At 37.4% G+C, this 13,097-nt stretch overlaps 1 protein-coding gene across 2 annotated transcripts in view; it reads right to left on the bottom strand.

Moving 5' to 3' along the window:
• LOC116704893 (collagen alpha-1(XIX) chain) overlaps positions 1-13,097 on the bottom strand; it is a 92,826-nt gene that overhangs the window by 66,718 nt on the left and 13,011 nt on the right. For both annotated transcript variants that reach the window (XM_032540648.1, XM_032540649.1), the window contains exons 9-10: positions 7,095-7,139; positions 4,323-4,367 (exon numbers count right to left, since the gene is read on the bottom strand). In XM_032540648.1, coding sequence (XP_032396539.1) covers positions 4,323-4,367; positions 7,095-7,139 — 90 coding nt within the window. The remainder of the gene's footprint in view (positions 1-4,322; positions 4,368-7,094; positions 7,140-13,097) is intronic.

The raw sequence follows: 13,097 nt of genomic DNA, 5'->3' as shown, positions 1-13,097 counted from the left end.
ATAACATCACAGAGTACGGTCTAGACCTGCTCCTTCATGAAAAGCGCCAAGAGATAACTGTTGTGATTTAGCGCTATATAAATAAAATTGAATTGAATCTTCTTCTGGCGTACTCCCTTTTTTGAATATATGGAATAATACAACCACCATTTACTGAAATTAAAATGGAATTGTATACATCATGATGGGAACAGTAAAAGACACAGCAGTATTTAATTCACTAGGTGAGCATTTTTCTCAATATTGATGCAACTAAAACTAAATCAAACCAGTCAACCACCACTTGATGGCAGAGAAGTAATGCAGCAGTATTTTTAAATAAAATATTAATTATATACTGCATAGGACCACATGATCCACCTTTATAACGTTAAATAAGGTTTTACAGACCTAATAGATGTGAGATATTGTATCTACATAACAGACAGGAACATCCGCAGTCTAGGTCCTGCAAATAATGTCTTTTGGACTTTTTACTCTCTAAGAACTAATTACTGTAAGTGATTAACTGGTTAAGAAGGGCCGGCCCTATGTAGTCGATGAGGCTCAACCTCATCCACTTACAGAAGCAGGGATACTGGTCTTAACCCATTAATCATCGACTGCTCCATGCTCACATTGGCCACATCAGACATGAGGCGAGGTTACAGTACTTAGGTTTTTTATTCCGTGTCCTGCCTTCATATTGATCTAAATCAAATACAAGGGTTAGGTCAAGATATCAATTAAATCACAGGAATTAGCACAGCTGTGAAATAGACTAATAATGAGCATCCCATTACAGTTTGATTTATACTGTAATTTTGAGGATGGAGGGAGGGTGGTTTCCACAGAATTTCCAGAGGGGTGCATACGAGGAAAAGGTTGTCTATTGTATCTATTGTGATAAATGGCTGACATTTGTGTTGGGATCATTTGCTAAAAAAATATGAAGGGTAGGAATAACAAATTGCGGTTGATTTCTTCACAGCTAGAGTCAATATGTCTATTAACCGTAAAGCACAAGAATACTTATGTGAAAGGAGTTAGTTGGCGTGACAATCTAGAATATTAGCCTACTGTACTTTGTAGCTCCCTTCCGCTCCACAGAGCATTTTAAAGTATATCAATCTGTTTTGGTTTTATGGTCCACAAGTCTGTTTTAGTTTTATGGTCCACAACTTTACTGTTCTGGTTCACTCTCCCTGCTCTTATCATTTTGCCAAAAAAGCTGTAAAAACCTGTTTGCTAGCCACCCACCCAACACTAAATGGCAAATAGATAAAGTTAGTGACTAGCTAGTGAACATATTGGAGCTTTTAACTGCTTAAGAGCCAACCAGTTACCTCAAGAGTTAGTGGAGGCTAAAAGCAGAGCTAAAAGAAGAGTGAATATTGGACTTGCATTCATGAATGAATGGTTTTATAATGCTGCAGTCATGTGCACTTCGGTTTCCGGCTTCCTGAGTTGGGAAGTCGTTCGCCCAACTCCAGTGTGTTCATATCTACTTTGTAGTCTCCATGTTCCTCCCCACATTGCAACTTAAGGCTGTATTGTGGAAAATGGATTATACAAAAAAATGTAAAAACAACACTAGGGCTGAAACGATTCCTCGAGTATCTCAAATTATTTGATTACAAAAAATCTTCAGAGCAAATTTTTTTGCCTCAAAGCTTCGTTTAATTAATATAACTAACATTGTACCGCTCACTGTGGATTATTACTAGCGCACAACAGGCTGACACTTCTGTGGACTGCAAATATACTGCTACATCATCTCAGTAGGAAACATCCAGTGTACTCGTCCATTTCACAGAACAAACCCGACTAAAGGTGAAACTAAAGGTGTCGGTTTGTAGTCTGTGTATTAGTTTGCTACTAACCTTTGGAAACTTAGCTGCTGCCGGAGACAAACCAGTAGTTGAATGGACTTGCTATAAGCTTTGTACTGTCACATTTACTCTCGGCTTAGTGACCAGTTCTTTTGCATGTCCAGTGCAAAGAGCCAGAAGCAAAAATGGAAAGGGGGTGAAAAAGATTAACATTTGGGCCACAAAAATTGTACATGGACTTAGTGGCCCATGCGGTTGTGCTTGATATTAGCATCTATCCCTGTTATTGTATGCAGTTTGGCAATAAAACATGTTGCTTTTTACTACTAATACAACTATTGCTAGCTGACAAGATACCGCCAGTTGAAAGCACATATTTTTCACTTTTGATTTAGCTAGTCTTTGTGCTAAGCTGGGCTAAACACACCCAGAGTCAGGCATTAAAATCTAGTTCCCATTTTTTTAATTGGTTTCAAATCACTCGGTGAAGTGGGGCACAGTATAATAAATAATAAGAGGGTATGCATGGTGAGTATGGCTGTAACAATGCTTTGTGAAGCAAATGATGACAGCTAAACAGTGTACAATGTGGCTGTATTTCACTGATTCCAGCACCGGGAAGTACAACAGTCTGCAGCTAAAGACACAGAGGAGACTGGCTGCGCATGGCCACTGCCGCTTTCGGATAAACAAATGTGACGTGACTTAGTGTTGCGTTTGGGTCTGGCTCCCTAAGCTTGTGTTGCATTCAATGTTGTTGTAAAATACCCTTCTACCTGGGATGCCTCCCACACACACAGAGAGCAGAGAGGAGCAGGGCGACCTGTCAGCAGACCCTTAGTCCAATGCTGCTAAATTAGCAACTAATAACACTTTTCAGACAACCCTTACCCCCGTGATGACAAATCTAGAAACTTCTCATGATTGTGAACCCAATGTTATGCGGACCTCCCTAAATACATTTGGTAACAATGTTGTTGAAAAATGTATTTACGTAAATACGTGGCTAATTTTGATTTGACTGGACTTGATGTACTGATATGCAAAATAGCAAATGACATCAACTGGTGACAACTAGACAAAGTTTGAGCAGCTGCTTTTCTTGGAAAAGGGTCATCAGCACAGTCTCATTCTCAGTCTCTACGTAGTGCAAGCTTCCAGCTGTTTTTCCAGTTAATGCACTGCTGTTGTCCAGTCAACTGGAGCCTAGGGTGAACCAACAAAGCAAGGAAAGAAGGGCTGCTCACAAGCTCTGTCACTTTCTCTTGATTGCTATAGCACCAGTAGCAATCAATGAAAAAAAAAAGTTAGAGGAATAATGTCGCTTGTCTTCGATTCAGATGGAGTTTCCAGTTAGGTGGTTTTGCTCTCCTTCAAATTTCTACATAAATAAACTTGATCATGGCATTCATATGCAAATATACAAGTGACGACAACTGGCTTTTCAACCTTCCAATGGCTACTTACATCAGAACAAAGTGAGCTGTGCTGGTTGTGGGAAGACAAACTAATGCTTTAGTTATATATCATATCAAATCAAATAATTTTTACCTTCAACCAGAATTTTTGTTGATTTCCTGCACCCTTACAATTACTTTTATCCACTATAACCTTCTTAGGTTACTTCATAGAAATACTGATAGTTGGAAAGCAAGCAGAAAAAGTACAGAATTCTATTCAGTAGATTTTGAATGAGCTACCTTTCAACTCATACACTTCTACTTCTAGTGCGCTGTAGCTCAATACTCTTTTGACTCAAATATTATTTTTATCTCTTGTTTTATTTTCTGATTTCTCTCAGAGTTACTGTTAGGGCAGAGAGCTCGTCCACAGCCTGCAGGGAGACTGATTTCTGTGGCAGCTGTTTGACTACTCAAGGGGGCGATGGCGATGAAAAGAAGTCTCTTTATTAAGCTACTTTACACTGACCATCTGCACAGTTACAATCTCAGAGTGTGCCATTGTGTGCAAACAAACACTGTACAACATAAAAAAAACCTTTGACTTAACAAATACTTTAAAGGAATGTTGCTTGTGGCCAAAACAAACTTCACTACAATCCATGAAGAATAGTCCAATACTAATGCATTTGCATTTAGTTAAAGAAAAAAATCAATCAACTACTAGCAGTTTTTGCTGTGGTTCACTTGACACATTAGTTTAATCAATGCAGCCAAATGTAAGAGCATGCAATAGAATTTACCCTGAAAAGACGGAGATAGGGCTTAGTGTAATTTGAAAAATTAATTTAGTCAATTAGTATGCCAAGCCTATAGAAGCATACATATCAATCAATTTCACAGAAGGACATTTCGGGCTCTAACAAACTCAGATATTCACACTTCAGATTTGACAGGCACCTGAAAACAGCCACGCAGAAATCTACGCTTTGCTCCTACCCCCAGGCCATCACACAGAAAATGGAAAACCTATAAGAATTGATTCTCTGACGAATCTAGATCTGGCTGATGTGCTATGTATGGAATGTCTGCTGGAGATAGTAGTACTTACCTTCTCCCCATCGATTCCCTTTTGCCCTTCTGATCCAAGTTCCCCCTGCAATGACAAGATTGAAAGTTAAAAAGCAAAGAAAGGACCCTTGCGAAGTTCATACTTTAATCCTTTTTTCCCCACTTTTACACCCAGTAGGTCAAAATAATGGACCACAATACCACATTCCAATAAGCATTATTAGAATCAACCAGAACCTCTAAAAATTCTGAAGCAAGATTAAGGAGGAACATGATCACTATGAGAAAGCTTGTTTTTAATCTTTCATAGATAACAATTTCACAAGCTAAAACATACATTCATCCACAAAGGTTTCTACTAAATGTCAGCATTCCTCTTATCTTTATTTATATAAACTATCTTAAAGCGTTAAGGAGTTATAGTTGTTTCAAGGAAATCTCAGCACAAAGGGACTACACAATCTAATCACAGCGCTGTACAGATGGACAGGTTGGTGGTGGTATGATATAAATATTGTCCTTGAGTTATCATAGTTACAAGAATATGTCTTCAGTCAGACCAATGCACAGATGCCACCAGGGCGACAATTTGTCCCACATGCACTACTACCATGTGCCACAGTGGCATGACATAAAAAGAAATCCTTTCTGAAAGTAACTGTTCGTGTAAATAAAATAGCTAAAGGGGGTGAGCATATCTATAACTTTTTATACTGTCCTAATTGGTGCAATAAAGTGAAATCCCAAACTATAAAACTCACACACAACTCCTACCAACTGAACTTTGAAGGGAACTATATACTTGCACCACAGTGACACCAATACAAAAAACACATTTTGGAACCAGTTATCAAATGCCCAGCAATCATTTCAAATACTATATCATACATAAGATTATATGTTGTCTAGTAATAAGCAGTTAGAGGCTTATTTTCGCAAATATATCTCGAAAATGTTTCTGATCACTGATTCTTATAAGCTACCAAGACCCTTTCCACACACTCTGCCAGAAATGTGTGACATGTCTTGGAATTTGTTGGCTCTGTTTTTAGAGTGTAGCCTATACAGTTTCATGACCTCAGCTGGCCCATATAATATAGCTCAAGCAAACTTTTATAGTGTCCAAGGACAACCATATCATTACTTATTATATCGACAGCTGCATGAAATTGTTGTTCTCACAAAATGGCTAACAAAAGAGCCTGAAATTGTGTGAGTCTGTGTTTTTTTCCTAGGGCACCATTTAAGCCAGTAGAGATGCAAGCCAGAAAAAGCATAATTGACGAGGAGTTGAGCTTAGGTATAAAACAATACAAACCGTGCTACTGTGCATTAGCATCAATATCAATACTGCCGGTGCTGCACTTCATGCAGACTTTTCTTTTACACTATTGTGAAACAAAACAGCTTTAGGTGCCTGCTAAACCTAATCTCAGAAAGCACAAGTGGATAGAGCTGTGTCATTAGGTTTATTCCATATTTCATATATCAAGGTTCACTGGCAAATGTCCCCCACTGTGAGCTTAGCATCCTCTATGGATAGGTCCATGAATAAGCCATCTTCTACATCCAGGAATGATCCTATTTACTGCTGATGCATAAACCGCTTCCACAACCATCTTTAGTTCAATTGTCAGTTGTCAATCACTTGAATGCAAAACAATATCTAGAGAATATGAATGTTTTTTTGTTTGTTATGTATTTTCTTTGTATTTTATGAGACTAGAATCACAATCCCCTACTCTCTCTTTTCAATACATCAAAGTACTACATGACATTCTCACTTTGAGGAATGGAAACAACACCCATGTTCTGGCATTACACAAAGTGCTGCTTCTGGGTGACAAGACCTGCCCACCCAAACTATAGGAGATAACCACAGTTATGATGGTCGTTTTTGATGGTCAACAATTTTACTGATGACAATATTATAGAACACAATAAGCAAGCAACAAAACAGTGAGAGTATGTGCAATCTGGCTATTTCTTCTGTTCTTTGGGATTGTAACAGCAACATCCAATTACAAAACGAGCACTTAGCCAGTCTTAAAGCCTCCATTAAAATATTCACTTTTCTCCCAATTTAAATGTCAAACTGCACAGCAATGTCTGTCAGTCCTTATCCCCACTATTGGCCAGGAGAGGGTGTAGACAGTTACCTCAAATAGGCATTTAGATGAGCAAGCCATTTGCTTTTCACTCATCTGCAAGAGCTTCATTGAGAGGGCATAACTGAAAAACTGAAGTTCACACACAGATCCCAGCCCCCACTGCACAGACAGTCCAACCCTTTAGCAGAAGTTGCTTCTACAGTGACAAGGACACAGTCCCTTACTGGCTTCCCACCCAGGAATACTGCCAATTGTGTCCAATGGGGCACCTGGCCAAGCCTCTGAAATGCTGGTGTTTGGGAGTGAACTTATGTCTCAGCACCACTCACCCTGTGCCAGCCAGGTACCCACTTGATGGTTTAATGTGATTTTAAGATTGCTTTGTTGTCTGTGTTGCTGTGACAGGGTCAACACAAAGCAAGCCAGTGATTCAATCCAATGATGAAGAAAATCATCTCAGAGTTGGGCAGTGACAGATTCCATAAATCACTAAACAAAACGTGCCACTTGCTATCCACTGCATCTGAAAACAAAAAAATCTATTTAAAACTACAACAAAATGGGAGGACACAAAAACTGAACCTCCCAACTGAGTTCATGTCAATCACAACTTTAATCACAGTTTTAAGGGCAAAGCAACACAAGGGAATTTTGTTAGTAAAGTTTTAAATGTTGTTTCATCAGTAAGCAGCATTACCTACCTTATGTCCCGGGTTTGCTGAAGGCCCGGCCTCCCCTGTGTCCCCCTGTGACAGAAACCACACACAGAACAGTTAGTGAAAGGTCTCTCGTTCACACATTAGTGAATAGCTTTATGACAGCTTGTCATTTCAGCAGCGATCTTGCTCTTACAGCTGTTCCACAAGTTCTTGCTGTTATAGTGGCTCAGCAGCTGCAAATCAGGATATATAACATTTCGTAACAACTGGAAAGCACAAATTGGAACCTTGTTAAGGTTCATTGTATTATTTTAATAATTGTATGAAAAAATAGGACAGGGCAAGAAAGGAAAAAAAGATTGAATGTCTTTGGGTTATGAAATTATACAGGGCGGTATAGGACGAGGCAGAATGGGAGAGAAAAGGAAACCGATTGTCCACAATGTTGTTCAGAGAGAGAAGATGGAGGTAGATAGCTATTCAACAAACTAAGCTCACACAGAAATTGCTGCAAGCTAAGAATCTAATTAAACGTGATGGCCATTTATGGTCACATCTTCATTACAAGCCCTGTTTGTCAGAACTGGCTTGTTTAGGAAGAACAAGGAATTGTGGCAAAACCTAATAACTGAGATGCCATCTCTATTCTATGGCTTATGCAGCCATTATTCTAGAAAACACACCCAGTCCACCTTTAATAAATTCTTAGCATTTGATCCGTGGAAATTAGGTTCTTTGAGAAGATATTAAGAATGTGGTAAGATATTTTTACAGTCTATGGCCAAGATGTAATACTTTCCATAGACTCAGCAATTAGATGATTATTCCATTTTAATAAGACAAAAGAAAGCCACAGCTGCTGATGTCATTCATTTAGAACAGATATGCCTCCTATAAAATGCATATAGGAATGTACATAATTCACAGTGTTCTCAATTCAGTCTACTTTAATTTAAAAGCTCTATTCAACCCCTGGCACAATACCCTCTTTTAAAAAAAGCTAATTACATTTTAACACTGATTTATATAATAGGAACGATGAAAGGTTTTGACAGCTAATAGAAATTCAGTGTCAGCAAAATAATAAATTGTCCTGAATATAATTTCTGGAATTATTCACTTTGGAGGTACAATGGTTATAAATTGAATTAGAAGATACTAATTGAAAACACAAGCCATGAGTGAAGGAGAGGAGAATGGCGCAAAACAAATTAAAGGTATTTTAAAAGGGAAGAAGTTTTAATTTCACAATTATGCCTGTGTTGTTGTTTTTTTTAGCAAGTACATGCAGGAGCTGTATATCTAGTAATACCAGGGTTTATGGGCAAGGCCATAGAAAATGGATTTCCTTTCAAGTAAGCTGCATTCTTATAACCCAATCTGTTTAATTTCCTGAGGGATTCTGGATTAATCATAGCAGTTTAATCCCTTTGCAGTGCATTAGAATCCTCCGTCAAACTCTTGACTGTAATGCGGGATAGTACTTTCTGTTGGAGTAACCCAGCCAAAGTAATCCCCACACACTTTCCTAAGAAACCTTCTGTGTAGGTCAATATGATTGGCCTGCACTTCTCATTATGGGTGTTTAAAATGCTCTAAATTGATGTCTTTGATTAATCTCTACAAAGTCAAGCTAAATTGTTAATACTGTAAGTATGACTACTTTTTAATTATATAGAATGAGATTATCATGTTGGTAATTGAAAGTCTCAGGAGCTTACCTTATTAACAGTATTTGCTATGACTTTTTTACCCTCTTTTAATGTATTATAATGTAAATCTAAAAGAGTGCAGCACCCTTTCATAGTCACTTGAACTCTTTGGAAATTTAGGGACCAATATGATTTAAATATGCTTAAACAGAGGTCCACTGCTACCATAATTTACCAAAAAGATTAATGTGCAACAAGGTTGGAGTGAATAAGAGAAAAGCAATTACTACATGTGATTGTGTCATAGCATGACATCCTGATACACTGCCCAGATTTCTCAAGTTTTTCTCTTAGTCATACTGGCACATGAACATTTGCAAATTCCACAATTTTCACTCGATGATTAGTGACATTTCAATTACTATTACTACTACTACATTGCAACTAATGTCAGCGAATGGCATACTGCATTAACTGCTTTGCCATCATATCAGCTCTGCCTGCATTATTCAATGGTAAAATAAAGTGTGTCACCAAAAATAATGCACCTTAGTCTATCAAACACAGCAACTGTAGCTTGTAGCTAATTCAAACTCTAAATCAGGTAAATCCCAAAGCACCACTGTCACAGGAGAATTCACAAAGAATGGATTGGGCCCGCTGGTAGCATCACAAATTGCGCATCACATGCAACAGCTATATGTATCGTTTCAAGCACTCCAATTATACTACAGCACAAACATTTTCAGCTAATTGCAATTTCCCCTTTTTTGCATCTGATTGCAATTATCCATGTGGTAAAGTACAAAAGTAGGCTTTGCAATGCAACACAGTGAACACAGTAGGTTAAATGGAGAGAGATTCCTCAAAACTACAGGCTAGGAATTTAAATGTGACAGAGAGAAACCATATTCCAGTCTGTCAGTGATGTTGGTGTTTTCAAACGGACACCTTCAGACTGTAAAAGAAGATGGCCTCACTGAAGTGGATGACACTCTTCATTATCACCAACTCTCTGAAGACGCTAATAATTTCACTGTAACTGCGTGTGGCTATTAGTGCTGATCTTTGTGAATTTGACTGATTTAGCAATGAGGCTAATTTTCATAGAAAGGAGCCACTTTTGCGCCAAATGCAAGAGCACCGAGACACTATTTGCTTGGCAGAACAGTTAGGGGTGCATTTCATCCTTTGCAGGTGTTTTGAGAATTACGTACACAGCTTCTTTTTGTCTTATTTGTGCAGGTTTAGCGGCCATAAAAGCCTTTTTTTGAAAATGCAATGTATCCCATTAAATCAAATATTTGCCAGTAGCTGCAAGATCTAGGTTTAGATTGATTAATCCACAGTGGAACAGTGTTTTTTGAGTAAAAACAACAGTGGGTGATATCAGCTGACTGTGCCAGCTTACCACGATTAAACTGGAGGGCTTACAGTAGTCTTCCTTAAATTCATTGATTAAGTGTTAAGCCGGTAATAGGATTTGTTATGAATTTTGTTATTCAGCAAGTAAACAAATGGTGCCAAGTATTGATTTGTTGAAGACCTTAAATTAGATTTCAGGTGTTAACAGTGTGAGCCATTGAACATTGCACAAGACCTGGCCTGCAGAAAGTATAGGTAAAGAAATGGAATGGACCCCTAAAAATCATGTTTAAATCATTGTTGAGCATTGTACCAGATGTGTCCTAAGGGTCTCTTTGGATGTGCCCTTAGGCTACGGTTCAAAGCTATTATAGAGAATTTATGTCTAATTGCGAAAGAGCATGTCACGGGGCCTTCTAGACATGCTGCCTTGTGTGAAATGTAAAATTGCCTGATGCATTCTTTCCTGGTGGAAGTAGTCATTTCACTTAGCAGCAAGTAATTAATCACCAGCACCGCCAACACACTCAAAGTGCACATACATGGACACATTACAGCTTGAGAGCCGATCCCTGCAAGGTCAATTAAGAGTCATTAGAGGCCAATTATAACACATTTACAAATCTGATTAGTACAATCTGTTGCTATACACACAGTTAAAAATATATTATTTTATATTCCTGACTAGAAAAGGAAGCCAACGGGTTCCTACAAAACATGTTTAAAAGAACGCAGAGTTTTCACCTAACCATATAAAATTTATATATATGTATAACTAATATATATATATATATATATATATATATATATATATATATCATCATCATATATCATGAATCATATCTGATTAATTTTTCCCTATTTAAGACAGAACAGCGATCTAACATGTAAAGCCAATCTAAAGTATCCAGACCAAAAGCACCTGGTTGATGCTGTTCACAGGATAAACACCATTAAACACAATGACACTTTAACAGTAAGAACAATTTACTATGTAGACAGCACAAAAAAAACAAAAAAAAATTATGTCCTAAGCTCTACAGGTATAATGATTTTCCACAAATATATATGTCACTAATGTGCCTTCCACGAATGAGTGGTTTGCCAGAAACAAAAGTTATCCTGCATAATTAATCCCACAGCATCCTCCTGGTAATTAGGACACTGAACCCACAATCCATCTGATCTTATCAGGAATACAGTACCACCACATGTTCATCCCTATGAATTTCATTCATTGCCTAATGCATTCTACCCTGGTTCTTTTCCTAACCTTGCACAGACAGCTAAACGTGGATTTCATACTCCAAAATAATGTAGTTTGTCTAGGGAAAAATACCACTTTTTCTCTGGGTATTTGGTGGTTAATTTACGTTTTTTTTTTTTTCCTTCAACCAACACCCACTTTCACCCATTTTCAGCTTTTACCATTTACAATTTCACCTGTCTATTGAGCTGTTGAATAGAGAAGGAGCTTTCACCTTTTTAACTACCTATTTTTTTTTAGTGATGGCACATGATTTCCCAATTCACACAACATGTGAGATATGGAAGAGAATTCGCCTTGGTGAAGGTAATTGTAAGGTAGAATATTGTAAGGATATTGATGGCTGAGCATGAACCTTTGTCAGACACTAGAGCATAGATATTTGCTTTCTGAGAGAGAGAGATGTAATCCTCTTCCTCTGAAAGTGGCTTTCTGACAAAGTCTACGTTAGTCCTAAAGTGACTTGCTCTCATTCTTGACATTAAGACAATGGATGGGCAATGAATTTCAAATATTCAAATAGTCATTAAATTATAAAAAAATCGGACAGTTCATGCAACTATCGTCTTGTCTTATAAGTACTGTATATCTTTCATTGTTTTTACCATTGCATCAGGCAAAATGTGTGGTTTGTTCAGTTCAGCTCTTTTCCGCAGAGCATGTCAGGGAGGGCGATTTTTTAAGAATAGTCAAATAATCCCGAATGACTATTGAATAGTATTTTTGATCCATATGCCCATCCTTAATTTAGACCTGGCCACTATCCTTGAAAACCAGTGATACCAGCCACATAGACAACGCACGGCAGCAGTTGAGTATCATTTCAAAACAATTAGTATGGTTAGTAACAACATGGGACATAGCACGCTGGCCCAGGGATAATACCCTCTATGATTAAATTAATGTTTATGAATTATGTAGGACTTAAAGTGAATCGTGGATGTTGAACATGATGCTGCCCACTTAAGTCTAGTGTGCAGTGAATATTTTGCACCTCTAACATTCATGTAGCCCCTGCATGTTTCCTTTAAAATAAATAAGAACACATAAATGCATATAAAAATGTTTTTCATTCCTTTATCCCCTTTTTGTCCTGCCAAACCAACTACACCTGGACGACCATCATTTCCCTATGCACACAGCATACATTAGTAGGATCAAAAGATTTCCTGTAATCAAATATAGAAAATAATATAGAAATAAATATAGAAAATATAGCTATATCTGTGGGATTTCTGTTGAAAACACATGCATTGCATAGTGCTACATTTTGTATGAGAACATATACACATACACAGACACGGCATTCTTTGAACCTTTACAATGAAGCACATACTGTAGTATGATGTTATTCTATGGATGTTGCATGTAGAGCAACATGCTAAAGAACATTTTAAATAAGGCCATTTAATGATATGATGATTTAATGATATTGACACTATGACAGAAAACTAATTCACACTCTAAAGTGTTTTACGACTAAACGTACAATTAAGTAAATTCTCAGAAAATATTGTAGAGCAAATTTAACAAATGTAAGTCTTGGGATTTCTGAATGAAAAACTGTTCTTGACCCAAGAAGTAAGATGTTTTTACATGAAATTAATTATTTGTCAGTAAAGTAATGTAGAGAGAATTTACAGAGTCAAAAGGTTACTTGTGAAAATGTGAAATCTGTATTATTTAAGCCTATTCTAATATATTAAATCAATTTATTTATTTAATTTATTTAGTGTTCTAATCTAGGACCTCAAACATTGA

Source organism: Etheostoma spectabile, chromosome 17 (assembly GCF_008692095.1).
Source record: "Etheostoma spectabile isolate EspeVRDwgs_2016 chromosome 17, UIUC_Espe_1.0, whole genome shotgun sequence".
NCBI classification, from domain to species: Eukaryota; Metazoa; Chordata; class Actinopteri; order Perciformes; family Percidae; genus Etheostoma; species Etheostoma spectabile.
The sequence above is the reverse complement of the archived record's forward strand: the minus strand, read 5'-3'. Positions and strand labels throughout refer to the sequence as shown.